Consider the following 23942-nt stretch of genomic DNA (forward strand, 5'->3'; position numbering starts at 1 on the left):
AGAGCACAGAAAGTGGTTTTATTGCTGGCCTGGCCTGTACATGAGCCAGAACCAAGACCTTTGGCGGGAGACCCGCAGTTTGAGCGTAGGCTCTCTGGTTTCTGTTCCTTGTTCTGTGTGGCACCCTGCCTAGAGCCATAGCAGCATCTGTAAGCCCACATTTTCAACAGGAAGTCTCAGGAGAATATTTCGTTTTAAAGAACACCAGGTCTCTGTGCCTGGGCCACTTCCCTACTTCCCGGGATGTTGTGAAGGCCAAGTGGCAAGTTACTAACCAAGTGCTTTGGAAAATTAAACTCCTTGTTTTGCAGAGTAGCATGGGAACGCTGAGAGGGTGCATGTCTGGTTCTGAGGCTACCAGAGCTGACAGTTGGCTAAAGGCTAGCATTTCCAAGATGAGCCTCACTAGATCCGCATCTCAGGGCCTGCAAGAAAAATGGGAAAGGGGAAAGAGGTCCGGTGCCTGTTCAGGATGCCTCTGCACCTGAGGGCGGCTGGGTTGCCCAGGTGGCCCCAGAAACAAGCGAGGCTGGGACGAAGCCCCAAAAGAATAGCAGAAGAGAGAGTGCTTGGCCTAAGCTGGTCCGCAGGGGTGGGGGCAGGAGCAGGAGGCGGGGTCTCTCTGGGCCCTTTGGAGACACGTGCGGTTGTTTCCGTGTCTGGGAGATCACATGACCCGCATCAGCTGACCCGTCACGGTGGCGCTCAGCTCTGGAGCTCAGCGCTCCCCGCCCCGCTGCGATCTGGAGCGCAGGACCCTGCGGAGGGGTAAGAGGATCCTCAGGCCATCTCTCTTTTGTCGCCGGTTCGCCCAGTCACCTGCACCCCAGCTCTCGCTCCTCGCCCATACCAACCTTCCAGGCCTGGCACCCCGGAAGCCACTGCGAGGAGGGCCGTGGCCAGGCTCAGCCTCGCGCTGCCCCCAGGGGGCCAGGACCAGATGGCCCAGGGGAGCAGAGGGCGGAAAGTGGTTCTTACAACAGGATCAGAGGGCTGGTCTCCTTCCCCAGGACCTGACATGGAGGAGCTGCTCCGGAGCGTGGAGAAAGACCTGAACATCGATGCCCGGCAGCTAGCCCCGGCGCCGGGGGGCACCCACGTGGTGGCCCTAGTGCCCGCGCGTTGGCTGGCTAGTCTCCGCGAACGCCGCCTGGGACCCTGTCCCCGGGCCGAGGGCCTGGGTGAAGCGGAAGTCAGGACTCTACTTCAACGCTCGGTACAGAGGCTGCCCCCGGGCTGGACGCGGGTAGAGGTGCACGGGCTGCGGAAGCAGAGACTGTCCTACCCGCTGGGCGGAGTCCTGCCCTTTGAGGAGGGGTCCTGTAGCCCCGAGACTCTCACTCGTTTCATGCAGGAGGTGGCTGCCCAGAATTACCGGAACCTGTGGCGCCATGCATACCATACTTATGGGCAGCCCTATAGCCATAGCCCTGCCCCCTCAGCTGTACTCGCCCTAGACTCTATAAGACAGGCTCTTCAGAGGGTCTATGGATGCGCCTTCCTGCCAGTGGGTGAATCCACCCAGTGTCTACCAAATGTCAGAGATGGGCCCTGCACCTCTCGGGGCAGCCCTGCCTGCCCTAGCCTTTTGCGAGCTGAGGCCCTGCTGGAGTCACCCGAGATGCTGTATGTGGTACACCCTTATGTACAGTTCTCCCTGCATGATGTAGTTACCTTCAGCCCTGCCAAGCTGACCAACAGCCAAGCCAAGGTGCTTTTCATTCTCTTCCGTGTCCTCAGGGCCATGGATGCCTGTCACCGCCAAGGGCTGGCCTGTGGGGCCTTGTCTTTGCACCACATAGCTGTGGAAGAGAAGCTGTGCGGTGAGCTCCGCTTGGACCTGAGTGCTTATGAGATGCCGTCTGAGGATGAGAGCCAGGAGGTCTCTGTAGAGAAAAACGGTACAGGTGTTAAATCTGAGAAAGAGGAGGCAGGGAGACCTGAGTGCCCCACCTGCCAGAAGGAACTCAAGGGCCTTATGCTAGACTGGGTCCAAGGCCGAATCAGCAACTTCCACTACCTCATGCAGCTGAATAGGTTGGCAGGTCGCCGACAGGGGGATCCCAACTATCACCCAGTGCTGCCCTGGGTGGTGGACTTTACCACGCCCTATGGGCGCTTCAGAGACCTTCGTAAGTCCAAGTTCCGACTCAACAAGGGAGATAAGCAATTGGACTTCACCTACGAGATGACGCGGCAGGCATTTGTGGCAGGCGGTGCAGGAGCTGGGGAGCCTCCTCACGTTCCCCATCACATCTCCGATGTGCTCTCGGACATCACGTACTATGTATACAAGGCTCGGCGCACACCCCGCTCGGTCCTCTGTGGACACGTCCGAGCACAGTGGGAGCCCCACGAGTATCCTGCCACCATGGAGCGGATGCAGACCTGGACACCTGACGAGTGCATCCCTGAGTTCTACACGGATCCCTCCATCTTCTGCTCCATCCACCCCGACATGCCTGACCTGGATGTGCCTGCCTGGTGCAGTTCTAACGAGGAGTTTGTGGCTGCCCATAGAGCGCTGCTTGAGAGCCGGGAGGTATCTCAAGACCTGCACCATTGGATTGACCTTACCTTCGGCTACAAACTCCAGGGCAAAGAGGCTGTGAAGGAGAAGAATGTGTGTCTGCACCTGGTGGATGCCCACACCCACTTGACCAGCTATGGCGTAGTACAGCTCTTTGATCAGCCGCATCCCCAGCGCCTGGCTGGGGCTCCAGCCCTGGCTCCTGAGCCTCCAGTAATCCCCCGGCTATTGGTCCAGCCCATTCAGGAGGCCACAGGCCAAGAGGACATTCCAGGACAACTTATGAATGGGGTAGGCAGGCTTGTTTTAGAGGCCACTCCATGTGAGACCGGCTGGACTAGAGACAGGCCCGGGACAGGGGAAGATGACTTAGAACAGGCTACGGAAGCTCTGGATTCCATCTCCGTCCCTGGGAAAGCAGGTGACCAGCTGGGCTCATCCTCCAGCCAAGTCTCACCTGGCCTGTTGTCTTTTTCAACAACCGCGGGCTCTCGACCAGGCCGCAGAAGCAAAGCTGCTGGATCGGACCTTAGTGAGGGTGAGGAGGGGAAGATTGTTCTTCCTGAGGGCTTCAGTCCCATCCAGGCATTGGAAGAGCTGGAGAAGATGGGTAACTTCCTGGCTAAAGGTTTAGGGAGCCAGCTGGAGGTGCCTGAACAGCCTCGGGTCCAGCCACCTGTGCACCTGCAGCGCCTCTTCCACCGAGACATGCAGGTGCTGGGTGTCCTGTTGGCCGAGATGGTGTTTGCCACCAGGGTCCGCACACTGCCGCCTGATGCACCTTTGTGGGTGCGCTTTGAGGCTGTCCGGGGTCTCTGTATGCGCCACTCCAAGGACGTCCCCGTGTCTTTGCAGCCTGTGCTGGACACACTTCTTCAGCTGAGTGGACCCAAAAATCCCATGGTGGTGAAGAAGGGCAAGCTGGACCCGCTGTTTGAGTACAGGCCCGTGTCCCAGGGACTGCCCCCTCCCAGCCCAGCCCAGCTCCTCAGCCCCTTCAGCTCCGTGGTCCCCTTTCCTTCGTACTTCCCAGCACTGCACAGGTTCATTCTGCTGTATCAGGCGAGGCGCGTGGAGGATGAGGCCCAGGGACGGGAGCTGGTGTTTGCGCTGTGGCAGCAACTGGGCGCAGTGCTGAGTGACATCACTCCCGAGGGCTTGGAGATCCTGCTGCCTTTCGTGTTGTCACTCATGTCTGAGGAGCACACGGCTGTGTACACAGCCTGGTACCTATTTGAACCCGTTGCCAAGGCCATAGGCCCCAAAAATGCCAATAAGTACCTCCTGAAGCCCCTCATCGGTGCCTATGAGAGCCCCTGCCGGCTGCATGGCCGCTTCTACCTGTACACCGACTGTTTTGTGGCCCAGTTGGTGGTGCGGTTGGGTTTGCAGGCCTTCCTCATTCACCTGCTGCCCCATGTCCTTCAGGTACTGGCTGGGCTGGAAGCCTCCCAGGAGGAGAGCAAAGGCCTGGTTGGAACCACTGAGGATGAGGAAAGCGAGATCCCAGGGTCCAGGCCTGGCTCATGTGCCTTTGGGGAGGAGATTCAGATGGACGGGGAACCTGCTGCTTCCTCAGGACTGGGACTCCCGGACTACAGGTCAGGCGTCAGCTTCCATGACCAGGCTGAGCTGCCAGACACGGAGGATTTCCAGTCTGGACTTTATGTGGCCGAATCTCCACAGCCCCAGGAAGCTGAGGCCATGAGCCTGGGCCAGCTGAGCGACAAGAGCAGCACCAGCGAGGCCTCGCAGGGCGAGGAGCGGGGTGGGGAGGATGGGGGTGCCCCTGTGGACAAGAACAGCCTGAAGTCAGGTGACAGCAGCCAGGACTTGAAGCAAAGTGAGGGCTCTGAGGAGGAAGAAGAGGAGGAAGGCTGTGTGATCCTAGAGGAGGAAGAGGAGTCAGATGACGTCACAGGAGCATCTGAGCTCGCTCTGTCTGACACAATGTTGTCCATGGAGACGGTCGTGGCTCCTGGGGATGGGAGAGAGAGAGAAGAGGAAGAGGAGCCCTTGACAGAGCAGCCAGAAGGCAAAGAACAGAAGATCCTCCTTGGTGAGTTCTCGGGCCTGGGAGATGTTGGTCAGACACTCCCCACTTCCGTGTTTCCTGTGCCGTGCACGGGTCCATCCTGTGCTCACATCCACAGCCAGATGGTCTGATACAGCGTACTGTGTTAGTGTGTTAGTGCAAAGTATGCTTTTGGACGTCAGAGAAGGTGTCTTTTAAAGGGAAGTGTTGGGCTCGGGGTGGAGATTAGTGGTGGAGCATTTGCCTAGAATGTGTGAGGCCTTGGATGTTTTATCTCTAGGTCCAGAAAAATAATTAAGAAGTAAAAGCAAGCAATGGTCGAGGTGTAAATTGAATGGGAGCTGTCAATACGAGGTGTGAAATGGGAAGAGTGTTCCAGACAGGGCTTGTGTGCAAGTCTCAGAGGCTCTCATGGTTCCATCAGAGAGGCCATGAAAGGCTTACTGAAGAGAGGCCAGGGAGGGACAAGCCTATATTCAGGGACTTGGGAACATCGCTGAAAGGAAGACCTCCCTTCAGTTCCTACGTCAACCTCTAACATGGCTAAGTGGATGGGCCCAGTGTGGTCAGGCTCCCTAGCAAACAGCCGGAGTTGGCTGGGCGGGGGTGTGGTAGCGGGTGGGGTGGCAGAGGTGCCGAGCGAGTTATCTGATGAGCTCAGGCCCTGCTCCTGCCCTGCAGATACAGCGTGCAAGATGGTCCGCTGGCTGTCCGCCAAGCTTGGCCCCACAGTGGCCTCTCGCCATGTGGCCCGGAACTTGCTGCGCCTGCTGACATCTTGTTATGTGGGTAAGGCCTGTGGTTAGTGCTGGAGACCAGCTTTCCTCCCAGGCTTCTGCCCATCCTTAGCCTCTCTAGGGGATTCCTTTCCTAACTTCGCATCACTTCCTGGGCAGGCCCTGGGTCTCAGTCTGTCAGCTTCTCTTCTTGGGTTGGGAGAAGGGAAGATCCCAGTCTAGAATGAATAGAAGTTGCCCCATAAATCTTAGAAGGCTGACCTCCCTTCTGCCGTCCACTAGTTTCTCAAAGGCCTTCCTTGGCAGGGCCCACTCGGCAGCAGTTCACAGACAGTGGTGATGAGAGTCCCCCACTGAGTGCCGGCAACATCTACCAGAAGAGGCCAGTGCTTGGTGACATAGTGTCAGGACCTGTTCTCAGCTGTCTCCTCCACATCGCCCACCTCTATGGAGAACCGGTTCTCACCTACCAGTACCTGCCTTACATCAGCTACCTGGTCAGTTGCTGCTTCAGCAGTCCTGGGGTGGGGAGGCTAAGGACCCAAGGGCTGGCCCCCAATCTCTGAGGCTTCAGGAGGTCTGTGGAGTGGCTTGGCCCTCATCTACTCTATGGTCCCAGGTGGCCCCGGGGAGCAACTCAAGCCCCAGCCGACTGAACAGCCGCAAGGAGGCGGGGCTGCTAGCTGCGGTGACGCTGACTCAGAAGATCATCGTGTATCTCTCAGACACGACCCTCATGGACATTCTGCCCCGCATCAGCCATGAAGTCCTGTTGCCCGTGCTCAGCTTCCTCACCTCCCTTGTCACAGGGTAGGTGACATTGGAGAGTCACCAGGCTGAGGGATCCCCAGGAGGGGCTGGGAAGTTCAGGGGAAAGGAGATAATACTGGCGTGGGGGTTAAGAGTCATGGTGCCAATGCTGGGTGTGGTGGCACAGGCCTTTAGTTCTAGCATCCAGGGGAGGAGAACTCCAGGCTAGCTAAGGCTACCTAGTGAGACTCTGTCTTTTTTTTTTTTTTTTTTTTTTTTTTTTTTTTTTTTTTTTTTTTTTTTTTTTTTTTTTTTTAAAGAGAGAGAGAGTCCTGGGTCTGGGTTGTGGGTGTGGCTTGGAGATAAGATTCTTTCCCAGCAGGCAATGCTACATTTGAGCTCTAGCACCTCAGAAAAACAAATGGGGGCTGGAAAGAATGGCTCAGGATTTAAGAGTACTGGCTACTTTTCCAGGGGTCCCAGGTTAGTTCCCAGCACCCACATGGTGGCTCATAACCATCTGTAACTCTAGTTCTGGGGGATCTGACACCCTCTTCTGGTCTCTGTGGGTACTTCATGCATTGAAACATATGCAGGCAAAACAGCCATATATATTAAAAAAAAAAAAAGCTCATGTTCTATCCTAACTCCAACTCCGAGTAAGCTACACTGTGCCTCCATTTCCTTATTTGGTTTGGACTGGTCAGGCCCATCAGGGAGGGGCCTGGAACTCATGAGCTCCCGTTTCTAGGTTCCCAAGTGGGGCCCAGGCCAGGACTGTCCTGTGTGTGAAGACGGTCAGTCTCATCGCCCTCATCTGCTTGCGCATCGGACAGGAGATGGTTCAGCAGCACCTCAGCGAGCCCGTGGCCACCTTCTTCCAGGTCTTCTCTCATCTGCATGAGCTGCGGCAGCAGGTAGGCAGAGCGTCTGGGCTGGGCAGGCCAGGCCAGGGCTGTGGGCTTGCTGACTCCCCGGGCTTCCTGCCTGCAGGACCTGCAGCTGGACCCTAAGGGCTGTGCTGAGGGCCAGCTGCCAGAGGCCACCTTCTCTGACGGGCATCGACGGCCAGTGGACCCCAGCCTGCTGGAAGAGCTGCAGAAGGTGTTCACCCTGGAAATGGCGTACACAATCTACGTACCCTTCTCCTGCCTGTTGGGTATTGCCCATCACGTTCCTTTGCACAGCGTTGGTGACATCTCTTCCCTGGGGCGGGCCCAATGCGTTCACTTCCAGTCAGCAGTGGGTTCCTTTTTGTTTTTTTTGTTTTTGTTTTTTGACACAGCATCTTATTTAGCCCAGGCTTACCCCTAACTCTGGATCCTTCTGCTTCTGCTTATCCACTGCTGGTGTTCTAGGCATGTACCCCTGCTCACGGTTCTTCATTTTCCTTAAAAAATTATTTTGTTTGTGTGTATAATGCGCATGTGAGTGTAGGTGCATGCGTGCTTTGACGTGTGTGGAAGTGAGAGGACAATGTTGGGAGTTAGTTCTCTCCTTCCACCAGTGGTTCTGTGGATTGAACTCAGGTGCTGAGTCTTGACAGCAGGCCCCTCTGCCTGATGAGCCATCTCTTACTCTTGTTTTCTGTTTCTGTTTTTGTTTTTGTTTCTGAGGCGTAGTTTCTCTGTATAACAGCCCTGGCTGTCCTGGAACTCACTTTGTTGACCAGTCTGGCCTCTAACTCACAGAGATCAACCTGCCTTTGCCTCTCGAGTGCTGAGATTAAAGGTGTGCACTAACACCACTCAGCTTGTTTTTGTTTCTTAAAGATGAAATCTTACTGAGTAGTCCTGGCTAGCCTCGTACATACCATCCCCCTGCCTCTGCATTTGCCTCCTGTGTCCTGGGATTACAGACAGGCATGTGCTACCAGCCCCCAGCTCACAGTACATTTTAAGCACAGCGCTTTCAGAATCAGCAAACAGATTTGGCCTCAGACCCCAATTTCCATGGTGATTATCTTAGTTAGGGTTTCTATTGAACATCACGATTGGACCATCACAACCAAAAGCAACTTGGAGAGGAAAGGGTTTATTTCATCTTACAGCTCCTGAGTCACATGCTGTCACTGAGGGAAGTCAGGGCAGGAACTCAAGGCAGGAGCTGAAACAGGAGCCATGGAGGAACACTGACTTGTTCCTCGGGCTTGCTCAGCCTGGTCTGTTGTTTGTTTGTTCGAGACAGGGTTTCTCTGTGTAGCTCTGGCTGTGGGGACCCCATTCCCTCTATTTTCTCTGTTTTTATTTTATTTTCTTTTTGTTTTTTGAGACAGGTTTCTCTGTGTAGCCCTGCCTGCCCTGGAACTAGTTCTGTAGACCAGGCTGGCCTGGAACTCACAGAGATTCACCTGCTTCTGCCTCCCAAATACTGGGATTAAAGGCCTGTGCTGTCTGCTTTCTTAGAGAACTCAGGACCACCTGCCCCGGGGGTGGAGCCACCCATAGTGAGTTGGGCCCTCCCACATCAATTGTTAATCAAGAAAATGCTCCCACAGGCCAATATGGTGAGGGAGTTTTCTAGTTGAGGGTTCCTATTCCCAAATGACTGTGCCTGGTGTCAAACTGACACAAAACAAAACAAAAACTAACCAGGACAGTGACTTCCAAGAGATTCAACATTTTCTGGCACTAAAGGCTCAAGAGTCAACTATACAAGTCTGGGGACACAGGGGAGTATGATGGTCTCCAGAAGCTAGCTGCAAAGGAATGGACAGCCTGCCATTTTTTTGGCCCCCCTTATGGGATGGGTGTGCTACTGGTTTCACTTTGAATAGGATGCACCTTGCAGTTGGGTATGTTATGCTCCTACAGAATCCTAAACTCCAAGGGCACATATGTCTTATCATTCTGTGTCTATTGCCGCTACAGGTATATGTGTCTGTCTCTATAGAGACAGCACTCATGTCTATGTATCGATAAAGGAAACTGAGGCTCAAAGACAGGGACTTATAAATAGCCCAGAGTGGCCCAGTCAGTACCTTAGGCCCTTGGGAAGGTGGTAGCAGCTGCCTGTCGCCTTCCCTGATCTTAGGACCTTTCCCACTCCCACGCAGGTGACATCATCCGGAAGATCATCCCCAACCACGAGTTGGTAGGGGAGCTGGCAGCGCTGTATCTGGAAAGCATCAGCCCCAGCGCTCGAAACCCAGCCAGCATGGAGCCCACTATGCCCAGTGCCAGCCCCGAATGCGACCCTCAGAGTGGGAGCTGTCTCCTGGATGATGGCCACTCAGGGACTTTTGGGAGTGTCCTGGTTGGAAATCGCATCCAGATCCCTGATTCTCAACCTGAGAGTCCCGGGCCCCTGGGCCCCATCTCTGGAGTCGGGGGTGGGGGCCTCAGCAGCAGGAGTGAAGACAATGCCTTGAAGCGGGAGCTGCCCCGGAGTGCCCACAGCTTGAGTGGGAACTGGCTGGCGTACTGGCAATATGAGATTGGTGTGAGCCAGCAGGATGCCCACTTCCACTTCCACCAGATCCGCCTGCAGAGTTTTCTAGGCCACACAGGGGCTGTCAAATGTGTGGCTCCCCTGAGCAGTGAGGACTTCTTTCTGAGTGGCAGCAAGGACCGTACTGTGCGCCTCTGGCCACTGTACAACTATGGGGATGGGACCAGTGAGACAGCCCCCCGCCTCGTTTACGCCCAGCACCGCAAGAGTGTCTTCTACGCGGGCCAGCTTGAAGCCCCGCAGTATGTGGTGAGCTGTGATGGGGCTGTGCACGTCTGGGACCCCTTCACAGGTGAGCGGGCGCAGGTGAGGCCTGTTCTGCGGCTGCTTTACTGTGCTTCCGCCAGGCCGCTGGCAATGGGAGCCCAGGGGGAAATGTATAATGGCGTATTTTGGAGGGGAAGATGGAGTGAGACGGAAACAACTGGGCCTTAGCAACTGTGGGACCTGAGTTCGAATCCACTCCCCCAACTTACCAGCAAGCTGCTCTGCTGCTGGGAGCCCCCCGTTTCCCACCTCTGAGAACCAAAAGCACTTTGGTTAGAAGATTATGCACAAAGGGCTTGTGCAGCATCTCCTGCCATCATTGTACAGAGAACTGTGAATGGCGAGGAAGGGAGCAGATAGCATCGGGGCAGGTGGGCGGAGCCAGCTGGCGAGAGCATACTGTATGAAGAGGGGTGGGACCCTGGCTTGGCTATGGAAACAGGAAGGTGAGAAAGCCCTGAAATCATTTGTATTTCCTATGAGTCACTGGGGAATGGGATGCAAGGATGGGGTGAGTCGGGGGGCTTGAAGTAGCCAGGGCCCTTTGATAGTCACTAGGTCCCCAAATGTACTGTGTCCTTCAGGGAAGACCCTTCGCACTGTGGATCCTTCAGACAGCCGGGTACCCCTGACCGCTGTAGCTGTCATGCCTGCCCCCCACACCAGCATCACCATGGCCAGCTCTGAATCCACCTTGCGCTTTGTGGACTGCAGGAAGCCCGGCTTGCAGGTCAGGAGGTGTGCAGTTCCCTGTGCCTAGCCGGGGGTCTCTAGGAGCCTGTCAAGGAAGAAACACTGCAATGGCAGCCCTGTGGGTGGGGCTCTGTGCTGGACCTGAGGAGTGCGAGGGTCAGGCCTCCTGACTTTATGGGCATAAGTAGGGTGGGGGTGGTGATGGCTGGCAATTGAGCCCAATCTCCCTCTGCCTACAGCATGAGTTCCGACTGGGTGGAGGACTGAACCCTGGGCTGGTTCGCGCCCTGGCAGTCAGCCCCAGTGGCCGTAGTGTTGTGGCTGGTTTCTCCTCGGGCTTCATGGTGCTGCTGGACACCCGCACGGGCCTGGTTCTGCGAGGCTGGCCAGCCCATGAAGGGGACATTCTACAGATCAAGGTGACTGCTTAGAGCCTGGCCTGAATGAGGCCCTTGTACCTACTCATGGACATCTGATGGGCAGGGAAGCCAGCTCAGGAACCAGCTGCATAGGAGGCAGGCTAAGGCCAGGAACCAGGGCTAGAACTGACCCTGCGGGGATGTTCTAATGAGTAACCCTTGTCCATATTTGTCTTGCTTGGAGGATCAGGGGTCGCGCCCTGTCCGTGACCCAGTTCAGGTTAAACAAAGCCCAGCCTGGAGGCTGTTTACTGCCTGGAGACCACTGAGCAGAGTCCATGCCCCCTGCTGGGCTGTCCTGATGGGGGCAGGAACAGGCCCAGGCGTGGGCATCCTGTTCCAGCCTTCTATATTCAATCATAGGTCTCAGGGACTACTCAGAAAGTTCCGGGAAGGGAATGATAGGGCCTGTTCGTGGGAGGATTTCTCCAAGCAGCTGGGACTCCTCCCCAACATGGATGGTGGCTAAGGTCGTGCTACAGGGGAATCTAGGCTGCCCTCAGCTCTATCCAGACCCTCAGGGGAAGTTGCAAGTGTCCCTAAGTTCCAATATCTAAGCAAATGTCAGAATGGTTCTGGGGTCGTCCTACATCAATCCCTGTTCTCTTTGAGGCTTCTCTGAGCCTCAGTGTTTACCCGTGTAAAGTAAGGATGGTGCCAGGCGCTCTTTCAGAAGATCCGAGTTTGCTTTTCAGCGTAAGCCTTGGGCCACTCAGAACTGCCTGTGACTCCAACTCCAGGGGATTCAACACCCTTATGGCCTCCATGGGAGGCCCTCATGTGGCATATGTGTGTGCCCTCATGTGGCATACATGCACGCACATGTGCGTGTTCATGCACAAATACAAATGTAAATGCTCAAAGAGGCAGTGGCAGCACGTACCTCACAAGTGGTTGGGAAGGGTAGATAGGGCAATGCGGGCGTGTGTCACACAGTGTCTGCACAGAATTGTTGGAATTTTTTCTTTAATTTTTAAAATATTTACTTATTTTTATTTATTTATTTATTTTGAGACAGGATCTGTCTATAGAGCCCTGGCTGTCCTAAAATTCACTATGTAGACTAGGCTGGCCTTGAACCCAGAGAGATCCCCCCCTGTTTCTGCCTCTCAAGTGCTGGAATTAAAGTTATGCACCACCATGCCTAGATATTTTATATATAGAAGTGGGGTTTTTGTTTGGTTAGTTGTTTTCTGTTTTTAGTTTTTCAGGTTTTTTGAGACAGTGTTTCTCTGGGTAGCCGTGACTTTCCTGGAACTCGCTCTATAGCCCAGGCTGGCCTCGAACTCACAGAGATCTGTCTGCCTCTGCCTCCCGAGTGCTGGGATTAAAGGTGTGCACCACTACCCCTTGGCTTATAGGACTGTGTGTATATGCACTGCCTTCATCCATTGCTAGCAAAAGTCATAAGTGAGTGTCAGATCTCCGTGGAACTAGAGCTACAGATGGTGCTGGGAATGGAACCTAGGTCATTTACAAGGGTTAGGAGGTACTCTTGACCTCTGAGCCATCTTTCCAGCCCCATATATACTTTTTTTTTTTGAGACAGGGTTTTTCTGTATAGTCCTGGCTATCCTAGAGTAGAATCTGTTCTTAAATGAGAGTAGTGGTTACAGGTTTTTGGTTTTTGGTTTTTTTCTTTTTTTGGTTGATTTGTTTTGTGTTTTAAGACAAAGTCTGACTCTGAACCCTTAGGTGGCCTGGAGCTTGCTGTGTAGACTGGTGTTGGATTTATGGGCTTGTGAGATTCATGTCAACTAGCCCAGCCAGTGATGGTTATATTAATAACATTTAATTTCTCTTTTGGAGACAAGGTCTCACTATATATCTCCCAGACGCTGTCTGACCTGGGGGATCACTGTGTAGACCAGGCTAACTTTGAATTCACAGAGGTCTGCCTCCTGAGTGCTGAAATTAAAGGCACCTTGGACTGGTGGTGGAGTTTGGCAGGTTGACAGGTTCCCCAGGCCCCTGCTGAAGCTGTCCGCCCCTCCCACTCTCTGCAGGCCATCGAGGGCAGCATGCTAGTCAGCTCCTCTTCGGACCATTCTTTGACAGTGTGGAAGGAGTTGGAGCAGAAGCCGACACACCACTACAAGTCAGCGTCCGATCCCATCCACACCTTCGACCTGTACGGCAGTGAGGTGGTCACTGGCACTGTGGCCAACAAGATTGGCATCTGTTCCCTGCTTGAACCACCCTCTCAGGCCACCACGAAGCTCAGTTCCGAGAACTTCCGTGGTACACTCACTAGCCTGGCCTTGCTGCCCACGAAACGCCACCTCCTGCTGGGCTCGGACAATGGCATCATCCGCCTCCTGGCATAGGTCCAGGCAGGTGTTGGCTGAGGACAGGGGTGAGATGACACCCTAAGGTCCCACTCCTCATTCTTGATCTCTCAGCAGCTCCCTCTAGGCAAGCCCCAGGCTCTGGGTACGCACATGGCCTGCCGTCTGGGATCTGGGATCATGCAGCTCCTGAATCTCCAAGGCCATGAAGTGGCTTCATTCATGAAACTTGGGAGAGATACTGTTCCTAACCAGCAAGAAGGGGAGCATGGAAGAGCATTGTGACCCACATTGCTCCCCGGCTCTGCCTGCTGGATTCACATGGGGGCAGGGAAGCATCAGGAAATGAAGGAAGATGGGGTCTTGCTCAGCCAGCTTCTTATAGCCAAGCTCTCCCTAGCTCTATCTTCCTATCCAGGGTACTGATGTTACCTGGACTCCAGTCTTAGGAGGGCTGGCCATGACCTAGGAGTTTAAGGGCTTGGTCTGGGGTTTCAGTATCCACTTGGCCAGGTCTTCCCAGTGTGGGACCAGAAAAGGGGAGCAGGGCCAAGGAAGAGATTATATGGCCCCAGCTGTTTCAGGAATGAATCCATGCCTTGCCTTGGTACCCCTAACCACAGTGTTTGTGCCTTGAGCCAGGGAGGCAGCCCTGGGGCCAGCACCCCTGGGGAGGAGGGGGCCACAGGAATCATCTCTGCATCTCAGGCTCCTCTCAGAGGATGGGAAGCTCCCGACATCTCTCGAGTCCTCATTTGGTATGGAGAAGGGCCTGCGATGTGCCCCCGGCTGCCCCCTCACTGTTTGTGATCTATGTAAATATGATCAATAAATTCTTTGGAAGAGCCATGGAGCTGAGTGAGGCTGTGTTGTGTTTTCTTTTACCCAGGCTGGGCTCAAGTAATTCTGCCTCAGCTTCCAAGGAGCTGGGGTTACTGGTGTGTGCCACCATGTCTGGTTTATGGCATGTCTTGGATTTTTTTTGAGATGGTCTCATGTAGCTCTGGCTGGTCTTGATCTTGGGATGACGTTCCTACCTGAAGCAAAGTCCTGGGATTTTAGGCATGAACACCAGGCGTAACTTTTATTTATTTTGTTTGTTTGTAACAGCTCTGGCTATCCTGGAACTCTCATTGTAGATCAGGGTGGCCTTAAACTGAGAGATCCACCACCTGCCTCTGCCGCTCGAGTTCTGGGATTAAAGGCATGTGATGCCATGCCCAGCCCAATTTTTATTTTTGAAAAAAAAATTTTTTTTTTTTTTTTTGCTGTGTATGAGTGTTTTGCCCACACATACGTATGTGCACCATCAGTGTGTTTGGATTCTGTGGAGGTCAGAAGAGGGCATCAGAGTTCCTGGAAACGAAGTTAATGGATGGTTGTGACCTTCAATGTGGATGCTGGGAATTGAACCTGGGTCCTCTGCAAGAGCAGCTGTGCTCTCAACCACTGAGCCATCTCTTTAGTCCCTAGCCCAGCTCTTTTTTGCTACAGGGTCTTTGTAGATCAAACCACTGGCCTTGAACTTGATGTGCAGCCAAAGTTGGCCTTGTATTCCCAGTTCCCTTACCTCTCCCCTCCAAATGTTTGTATCACCAAGCCCACCACTTTATCTTGATGGCAGTAGGGTCAGGAAAGCCTGGTGGTTTCCAGGGTTGTGAAAAGCAGAACAAGAGGTTAGAGAAGGAGCCATTATCCTCTGGTTGCCTTGGATGCAGTGTTTCTAGTCTGGGTGGCCTTTGGCAAATTTTCAGATTGCCAGCCCTTGGGAAAGTGGGGAAAGTGAGTGTTGCTACTGAAGAGGTGGGACCCTAGAAGGGCCTACCTCTGGCTGAGTCTCAGCTCTCCACCCCTTGCCTTGGGGCCTAGGCGAAAGGCAGCCAACCAGAATCCTGGGCTTGCTCCAGGCTCCCGCATCCTCCCTTTCCCTGGGGCTGCTGTGGTGGGAAGACAGGAATTCAGGAACAGGAATCTGAGGAACAGGAATCTGATTGGGACTCTGGTCTCCGTTCTGTGCCCTTAGTCCGGTCACACAGCTTCTCTAGCCTAACTGACCATGGATAGCCCTCCTGTTGAGGGAGCATTAGAAGGCCCACAAGGCCCCTGAGCATCCTGCATCTACTTGCCTGGCCAGACCCAGCCTCCTCAACTGTCTGCTCCTGTAACCCCCTGCTCCAGGCTCAGGCAACATTCTGGGTGGCTGTCATAGGATTAGCAGCCCTGATGGGAAAGGGGCTTCTGGCCCCCATATCAATGTTTAACCGGATGTACAGGTCAATATTTACCAGCGGAGAAAGCAAGCTGAACGGGGGTTGGCTAAGAGCAAAGGTCCTGTGGGAGGAGAGAGCTAGGCCGGGCTGGCTGCACCAGGCAGAGCGTGGGGAGCAAGTGGGGAGCAAGGAGAACACCGTGTGCTGCAGCAGGAAGCCCAAAGAGGTAGGATGGAGGGATGGTGCAGCCTGCTTGGGCGGCACAGGAGGTGGGGAGCTGCCCCCTTGGCGAGGGATCTGGCTGAATGTATTCAGGGAGCCTACAACTTCACAGCATCCTGGGGTGGTGAGGAGCAGGTCAGGCAACTGCAGAAGTCCCTCTGGAACTCCAAATCCTGGAGGCCTGTTCTTGTCAGGAAGAATTATACCCAGGTTGGAGAGGAGTTCCTGGCTGAAGGCTCTTGGACATAATGGTGGGGGCTGGGGTAACAGAAGGACCCCCCCCCAAAGAGCTGGCCCAGAGATAAGGCCTGGGTAGGGGTGAGGAGAGGAGGCCTTTATTGGAGGCCCTAGACTAAGACTTGCACAGTCCCCTCCACCAGCCTGGCTTTCCCAAAGCACCCTGGAGCAGAATTGGGGGCAGAGTTGGGATGAGGCCTGTGGTTCCCGTAAGTCCAAAGGTATCTGGGTCAGTCATTCATTGGGCTCTGCTATTGGGTCAACAAAGCAGCTTTCTGGCTGCCCTGCCACCCAAGCTGAGCTCTTGGGGCCTTTGGGTAGGACCCGGGCAGCCTGAGAAAGTCTGGATGAAATGAACAGTAGGTTAGATGGATTCTCTGTGGTGGGAAGCCTTCTCAGATACAGATCGCCGCGGCCCAGGCATCTTACTTGGGGTTTACAGAGATTCTTATTTTGGTCCTCAAACTCTACATGGGAGGAGGGAGGACTTCTGTCGTGATTTTACAAAACAAGGTAAAGCCCAAAAGCATCCAGGGAAGAACCAAAGGTCCTGTGGCAAGAAGCAGAGCCCAGCTTTGAACCCAGGTCTGATCCACAATGCGAGGCCTAAAGAATGAAGGCTAAGGGAGAAACCACAAGAGTGGGAAAAAATCACGGAAATCCCGCCTCTCAGGATGAGAATCCAGTTCCTGAGGACCACCCGAATATGTTTCGGGTGTGGGCCTAAGTTCTGTAGCTGGATGGGGTTAGGGAGCCTGTGGGTAGCAGTCTGCAGCCTGGTGTTTGAGTGGGAAGCAGGACTAACCTTCCTGTTCCGGGTACAGGAACATGGCACTGCTCTGGGGGTTCCTGGTACTCAGCTTGTCCTGTCTGCAAGGTCGCTGCTCCATGGTGAGACTGAGCTGAGGTCTGGGTTGGAAGAGGTCGGGTTGAAGAAGATGCTGCAGGCAGGGGCAAGTTTGGGAGAGGCCAGAAGGGCAGAGAGGGAGGAATGCTGAGTCCAGGGAGGGGTTGGCTCCGAGGGACCTCCCTGCCTCCCCTCACCCTTCTCTCAACAGCTTTCCCCTGTGAGCGCCACGGATCTCCCAGGCCAGCAGGTACCTAAAAGTGAGGGTTTGGGGGAAGAGCCCAAGGGTCTCACCTATGTCTTGGGCAAAGCAGCGGGGACCTATGGGGAGGGTCGTCAACTTCCTCCTTTCTACAGCCAATGAATGAACAGGCCCAGCAGAAGCTGCCCCCACTTGCCCTCCTCAAGTTGAGCAACCAGGTACAATCAGGTGGGGCTGGGGAAGAGTAAGTGGGGCCAGGGGAGGAGGGTCAATCAGCAGGAGCCAGGGAATGGGGGAGGGGAGACACGGTCATGTTCAGGGGTTCAGAAGGAAAGCCCCAGCATGACTCTTCCTCTCCCCTCAGATCTGGGACAAGGCCTGGCTGCCTCCAGCACCAGGACTCTGAGGAAGACAGAGAATCTGAAGCTGCCCCCTTGACCCTGCTGACCTCTGATCTATCCTTGTAGGATCTTGGTGGCCATGCTATCCTGGAGAGGTCCCCAGGAGACTGCAAGGGTACCCCAACTGCAGAGGAGACTCGCAAATTGGCTCAGGCCATGATGGCTTTTACTGCTGACCTGTTCTCCTTGGTGGCCCAAACATCCACCAGCTCCAACCTTGTCCTGTCACCACTGAGTGTGGCCCTGGCACTCTCTCACCTGGCACTAGGTACTGGGGCAGCATCTGTCCAGCAGAACTAGGAAGCCACAGTGCTGCAGAGGTTGCCTAGGGGTGGTTCCTCCATCAGGACACATGGATATTTGGAGGCATGCAGGTGCCTGAGCTGTCACCACCCCCTGTGATTCAGAAATCCGGGGATGGCCTAAGAATGTGGTGATTGACAAATCCCCCAGTTATTTTTGCACAAGCGATTGACAGCTACAGTATCTTCCCCTGGACCTGAGTGTCTCGCTGTGGGAAACTCTGGCTCAGAGAGACAAGGTACCTTGAGTGAGGCAATACGGCGCGGCTTGTTAGCAGGGGGCATGAAAGTAGACTTTGGAAGTCCAACAGCTCAGTGGGTGTGGGAGGGGAGGAGATCAGGGGTCCGTGGCCATGTTCATCATGAGGATATGAGAGGGGGGAAGTGGGCAGTGGGGCGAGAAAGAACCCAGGGCCTGGGTCTCAGCCCACTTGGTCCTCTTCAGGTGCTCGGAACCAAACGCTGCAGAGCTTGGAAGAAGTGTTACACGTGAACACAGGCTCCTGCCTTCCCCACCTACTGAGCCATCTCTGCCAGAACCTAGGCCCTGGGACAATTCGACTGGCTGCCAGAATATATCTGCGGAAGGGTAAGTGATGATGGCAGTCAGTTGCCCGGGAACTGTTCTGCCACCAGTGAACAAGGGGAAGAAGGGAGGCTTAGCCTTGGGCAGACAGGTAGAACCCAGGTGGCTGTTGGAGGCCCCAGCCCTGGGATGAGCTTGTGACCTATTGTGTGCAGGATTTCCCATCAAAGAGGATTTCCTGGAGCAATCGGAAAGGCTCTTTGGCGCAAAGCCCGTGAAACTGACCGGAAAGCAGGAGGAAGACCTGGCGAACATCAACCAATGGGTGAAGGAGGCCACGGAGGGGAAGATTGAGGATTTCCTCTCTGAGCTGCCAGATAACACCGTGTTGCTTCTCCTCAATGCCATCCACTTTCACGGTGCACTCTTCTTCTTAAGCCCCACCCCCTGGCAGCCCCCCCCCTCCCCGGACTGTGCAAGCTTTGCTCTGAGGTTGCTAAGCCATGAAGCAGAGGGTTGTCTGGGCGTGTGCGGAGGAAGCTCAGAAGTTGGCTGAAGCGGAGGACAGAGAGAAAACTGGGGTCAAGGGGGATGGAGAAATGCAAGCCCAGATGTAGGAAAAATACCTAAGTATATACCTTAACTGGGTGTCAGCACTGGGGGCTTGGCTTTGGCTTCCACTTCTTGTTCCTTGATTGGGTTCTAGGTGGGATAGGCCAGAAGCTGGTCTTAAGTTACATGGCTCCTGCCCTCTGCCTGGCTGCAGGTTTCTGGAGGACCAAGTTTGACCAGAGCCTCACCCAGAAAGACTCCTTCCACCTGGACGAGAGGTTCACGGTGCCTGTGGACATGATGCAAGCACAGTCGTACCCTCTGCGCTGGTTCCTGCTGGAGCAACCTGAGACACAGGTCCCCGTGGCTTTCCCAGCAAACTTGGCTTGCTGCTGGGAGGGGATGGAAGGCTGTGTAGGGACCTCAGGGGTGAAGGGGGCACCCCATTTTCCTTGAAGCCTGGTCCCTGGGGTCTGGAAGCACTGGAAGGGTCAATCATGCCTCCACCCAGGACACGACCTCTTTGAGGTTCGTTGGCTCAAAGAAAATAGACTGAGCTTTGTCACATGCCAGACCTTGTTCTCTGCACTGGGGTTTTAGTGGCGCTCAGGAAGCCCAGGGTCCTACTCCTAAGGGAAGGTAGGCGTTCCCACCAGTGCTGCTCAGAAGGGAGAGTCCCCCCCCCCCCCGTTGGTTTTTCTGCTCCGAACATTCTGATTGGATAGAGCTCTGTGCCAAGCTGCCTCAGCTGAGGCTTCCCTTGCTTCCAACCTAACCGTGCCTCCTTGACCGGGATAGTGACCCTTGGGCCCATTATCTGTGGCTGACATACAGTATGAGCTAGTTTTGTTTGCTTTAGTGTCTGACAGTGTTACACAGGCTGGGTTTGAACTCGTGGTCCTCCTGCCCCAGCTGTCTGAGTGCTGGGATCCCAGGTATGTGCTTCCGTACCTACTTACCCACTCTGTTCATTGGCTTCACCGGGCAAGCAGAGCACAGCACCAGCTCTGCAGGAAGGAGCCATGAGGGCAGCCTGGCTTCTCTCTAGCTCTCCTGGTCGGCTCCCCTAGCTGCTCCCTCAAAGCCGTGTGCTACCCACTGTTCCTTCATCCTCAGGCTCCATCTCTCCACCCTCCTTTGGTCCGCAGGCCCCAGCAGCCAGGCCAGGCACTCACCTCTCCCCAGCAGAGGACCTACCCGCAGGCCTGTGCTGGGACTCAGGGAGGCACGGCTTTAAGAGTCTTGAGCCTGGTGGTTTCCACGCTGCTGTAACCGCAGTAATCTTCAAAAAGGGTCTTGTGACCTGAGTGTGGTGGGTTACACCATAATCCCAGCGCTCAAAAGGCTGAGAGTTTAAGATAGTCAGGGCTACACAACCAGACTCCATCTAAAGAGCAAAATAAATGCATTCCAAATCTTGGCATATACAGCAAAATCTCACTGGACGAAGGGGAAAGGCGAGAGTCGGGGTTCCTACCTTCCCGGTGGCCCCTCTCCATGTCCTTTTGAAAGCCAGAGGTGACACTGTTATATACCAGGAGAGCTGAGAGGCAGAGAAGGGAAGGTTCATAGCCTGTCTGTACCCCTAGCTGATAGCAGATGGAGAACTGTCTGTAGCGAAGACGCTCCTGGAAGATTCCAAAGTGTGGCTGGATGTATGACTCCGCTGAGTACTTGCCTAGCATGCACAAAGCCCTTTGTTCAACCCTTAGCCTCACACAAACCAGGCACAGTGATGCATTTTCAAGAAGGAGGCAGGAGCGCCAAAGCTCAAGGTGGAGAGATGGCTCAGCAGTTAAGAGTACTTGCTGATCTTGCAGAGGACCAGGGTTTGATTCCCAGCTCCGACGAGGCAGCCTGGAAACATCTGTAACTCTAATTCCAGGGGATATGACGCCCTCTTCTGGACTCTGTGGGCATTGCAAGTACATGATGCACAGACACACATTCAGGCAAAATACCTATATGCATAAAATAAAATCTTTTTTAAAATATTTATTTATTTATTATGTATACAATATTCTGTCTGTGTGTATGCCTGCACGCCAGAAGAGGGCACCAGACCCCATTACAGATGGTTGTGAGCCACCATGTGGTTGCTGGGAATTGAACTCAGGACCTTTGGAAGAGAAGGCAATGCTCTTAACCTCTGAGCCATCTTTCCAGCCCCATAAAAAGAAATCTTAAAAAGAAATTCAAAGTCACCTTGAGTTATATAGTGAGTTTGAGGGCAGCCTGAGATACATAAACCCTGTCTAAAAACCAAAACAAAATGAAAATTGGGCTTGATGGTACAGTTTTGTAATCCTAGCACTCAGGAGGCAAGTGAGGCAAGAGCATCAGAAGTTCACAGTCATCCTTGGCTAAACAGCAATTTCAAAGCCAGCTCGGGATCCATAAGACCCTGTATTCAAAAGCTGGGAAGTGGGAGAGGAGTGTAGTTGCGCACACCTTTAATCCCAGCACTCAAGAGGCAGAGGCAGGAGAATTTCTGTAAATTAGAAGCCAGCCTGGTTTATATTGTGAATTCCAGGATAGTCAAGGCTACACAGAGAAACTTTGCCTAGAAACAACAACAACAAAAAAATGATTTTAAAAAAAGGTAGCGAGTAATTTAGGGGGACAACTTGTGCCAGCCTACCTCTGGCCTTCACACACACGTGTGCAAACATACAGTCACACAAACACACATACAGATTTATGCACACACAGAGATTTATTTCAAAGCATTATCTCATTTGGTCATGTGCCACCTTGCAAAGGGGCAAGTGGTATTATTATATTTCACCAGTGAAGCGAGGCACACTGAACCCCAACCTCTGGCTTCTGTCTCAGAAGCATGGAGAAGGTTTTTTTTTTTTTTTTTTTGAGACAGGGTTTCTCTGTGGTTTTGGAGCCTGTCCTGGAACTAGCTCTTGTAGAACAGGCTGGTCTCGAACTCACAGAGATTCTCCTGCATCTGCCTCCCGAGTGCTGGGATTAAAGGCGTGTGCCACCACCGCCCGGCCATGGAGAAGTTTTGGTCCAGACCCCAAACAGGTCTCATGTTGTCCGGTCCTCATGTTTTCTTCTTTCTTATCTGTAGGTGGCTCATTTCCCCTTTAAGAACAACATGAGCTTTGTGGTCATGATGCCCACTCGTTTTGACTGGAACGTGTCTCAGGTACTAGCCAACCTGAGCTTGGACACCCTGTACCACCCCTCACTGCGGGAGAAGCCCACCAAGGTGTGGCTGCCAAAACTCCATTTGAAGCAGCAGCTGGACCTGGTGGCCACCCTCAGCCAGTTGGGTAAGGGGGCTGGGGATAGGGTGGCCCCAGGTGTTCTGGCAGGGCATGTCAGGAGCAATTGATATGCTCCCCTAGACCTTCTGATACGCTCTCCTAGACCTTCTGATATGCTCCCCTAGACCTACTGATACGCTCCCCTAGACCTTCCGTCCTGGGATGGGTTGGGATGCACTCACTACTCTGCTGCCTGTACTACAAAGAATCCTGGGTAAAGAGTTCAGGGTATCATGTGAACCTCGTTGTCTAGCTTGGAAAGGGGACGAGGAGAAGCTGAGGTCACAGGGTTAGAGAGCTGCAGCTACTCTGCGTGAGGCACTGCATGCAAAGTACGCAGTCTAATGGACCAGGCACATATAAGTCAGAGGCTGTCTCTCCAGCTCACCCTATAGAGTAGCAAACTGGTACCCAGTGCAGACTTGGATAAAAAAAAGGAAAGAAAGAAAGGCTTCTAGAAGTGTTGTCTAGGTTGAGACTTGAAGGTTTAACAGCTGCCAGTCAGTCTGTAGGTTCAATCCTTTAGCCAGGATGCCAGACAGATGGGTCCAGGTAACCTGGGGGCGGCACTGACCTGTCATCTGTTGCTCTGGGCAGGCCTGCAGGAATTGTTCCAGGGCCCAGACCTGAGTGGGATCTCTAACCGGAGTCTGGTGGTGTCTAGCGTTCAGCATCAATCTACCGTGGAACTCAGTGAGGTTGGTGTGGAGGCAGCCGCAGCCACCAGCACAGCCATGAACCGGATGTCCATCTCCTCCTTTGCTGTGAACCGACCTTTCCTCTTCTTCATCATGGAGGAAACCTTAGGCATACCCCTCTTTGTGGGCAGCGTGAGGAACCCCAACCCTAGTGCACAGCCCCAGCTCCAGGAACAGCAAGATTCCCCTGACAACAGAGTCTTCCAGAACGAAAAAGCTAACTTCCACCGAGACAAGACCTTTGGTCCTGATTTGAAACTTGCACCCATCCTGGAGGAGGATTATCCTCAGTTTAGCAACCCCAAGTGAGGAGCAGCCCTGGGCAGCAGCATCCTGAGTCCCCACCCGGATCAGCCTCTCAACTCCTGTGACTCTTACCAACCAGCTTTGTGGGATAGGGTGGGACCTGGGGAGGCATCTCCAGGGAAAGAGCCCTTCTTTTGCAATAGCTCCTGGGGGTCGGAGGTGGGGTGGGGCCTGGAGGAAGGCAGGCAAAAGGAATCTTCATTTCTTCCGAAGGAGCTCAGAGGGTGACCCTTTTGTGGGCTGGGCACTCATGGATACAGTTTTAACTAGAGGTGGGTTAGGCCAGTCCCTCACTTAGTTGGGGGTCCCTTCATATTTGTAAGCAGAAGCCTACATGTCCCCAAACACCCCGAGCGCAGACACCTGCCTTGGTGCTGCCCTCCGTGGGGGGAGGCTGACCTACCCTGACTCTGATACGCTTTGATGACGACATCCAAGCCCCCACCCATGTGCCACCAGCCGAGCCACCCCTCTGGTTTTTGGAGATGCCAACACTGCCAGGAGTCTCCTTCTTTCCTCTCTCTTGTCCTCCTCTGGCTGGAAGCTGAGGGGCTGAGGTGGGGAAGGGCCTCTTTAGCTCCCAAGACTCTTTTATAAAGTTTTTGTAGTGACTTTTATGCCACCTGAATAAAGAATGAATGGGCCAGGCTGGTTTGACGTCACGATTCTGGGCAAGTGGATGTGGCGGGGAGGCAGCCAGAGGGCAGATTGCACTGCGTTCTCTCTGCCACGTTTGGTCTCTGGCCACATGCCAGTCCTCTCTAGGTCTACCTTCATGCCAGCCTGGCTCAGCTCTTAGCCCTTCCCTCTGTGTGTGCCTCAGGCAGCCTGTAACAAGGATGCCTCAGAACTGGCAATTAGGGAGCTAACGGGTCTCTAATTACACCCCAGTGGCTTTGCCAGAAGCAGGCGCCCGCCAGCCGGGGGCAGACTGACAGCTGGAGGCTGGCAGTGTCTGAGGATTTTGGGGGATGTAGTTGGGGATA

The 23942-nt window shown here is 54.1% G+C and overlaps 2 protein-coding genes across 10 annotated transcripts; both read left to right on the forward strand.

Annotated features, from left to right (window-relative positions):
• Positions 1 to 302: 302 nt before the first annotated feature.
• Wdr81 (WD repeat domain 81) lies at positions 303 to 14027 on the forward strand. Of its 7 annotated transcripts, none has more exons than XM_050128686.1 (11): positions 664 to 768; positions 1011 to 4589; positions 5247 to 5354; positions 5609 to 5799; positions 5922 to 6112; positions 6804 to 6969; positions 7046 to 7211; positions 9108 to 9794; positions 10354 to 10499; positions 10702 to 10881; positions 12888 to 14027. In XM_050128686.1, the coding sequence occupies exons 2-11, from the start codon at positions 1019 to 1021 to the stop codon at positions 13206 to 13208; spliced, it is 5727 nt and encodes a 1908-aa protein (XP_049984643.1). In that variant the 5' UTR covers positions 664 to 768; positions 1011 to 1018; the 3' UTR covers positions 13209 to 14027. The 7 variants fall into 7 exon arrangements, 5 of the variants coding, with proteins under 5 accessions (XP_049984642.1, XP_049984646.1, XP_049984644.1 ...); XM_050128688.1 differs by lacking the exon at positions 664 to 768 and having other exon boundaries at positions 1080 to 1216; positions 1741 to 4589; XM_050128685.1 differs by having other exon boundaries at positions 303 to 4589.
• A 1392-nt stretch (positions 14028 to 15419) lies between these two features.
• On the forward strand, positions 15420 to 23600 carry Serpinf2 (serpin family F member 2). Of its 3 annotated transcripts, XM_050128691.1 has the most exons (10): positions 15463 to 15605; positions 16663 to 16729; positions 16897 to 16935; positions 17043 to 17105; positions 17355 to 17556; positions 18036 to 18179; positions 18332 to 18535; positions 18883 to 19025; positions 21754 to 21958; positions 22550 to 23600. In XM_050128691.1, the coding sequence occupies exons 2-10, from the start codon at positions 16667 to 16669 to the stop codon at positions 22957 to 22959; spliced, it is 1473 nt and encodes a 490-aa protein (XP_049984648.1). In that variant the 5' UTR covers positions 15463 to 15605; positions 16663 to 16666; the 3' UTR covers positions 22960 to 23600. The 3 variants fall into 3 exon arrangements, with proteins under 3 accessions (XP_049984647.1, XP_049984648.1, XP_049984649.1); XM_050128690.1 differs by lacking the exon at positions 16897 to 16935 and having other exon boundaries at positions 15420 to 15605; positions 16663 to 16791; XM_050128692.1 differs by lacking the exon at positions 16897 to 16935.
• The last annotated feature ends 342 nt before the right edge of the window (positions 23601 to 23942 follow it).

The sequence above is a fragment of the Alexandromys fortis genome, unplaced genomic scaffold (genome assembly GCF_014885135.2).
Source record: "Alexandromys fortis isolate MF-2015 unplaced genomic scaffold, M_Fortis_MF-2015_v1.1 scaffold_80, whole genome shotgun sequence".
NCBI classification, from domain to species: Eukaryota; Metazoa; Chordata; class Mammalia; order Rodentia; family Cricetidae; genus Alexandromys; species Alexandromys fortis.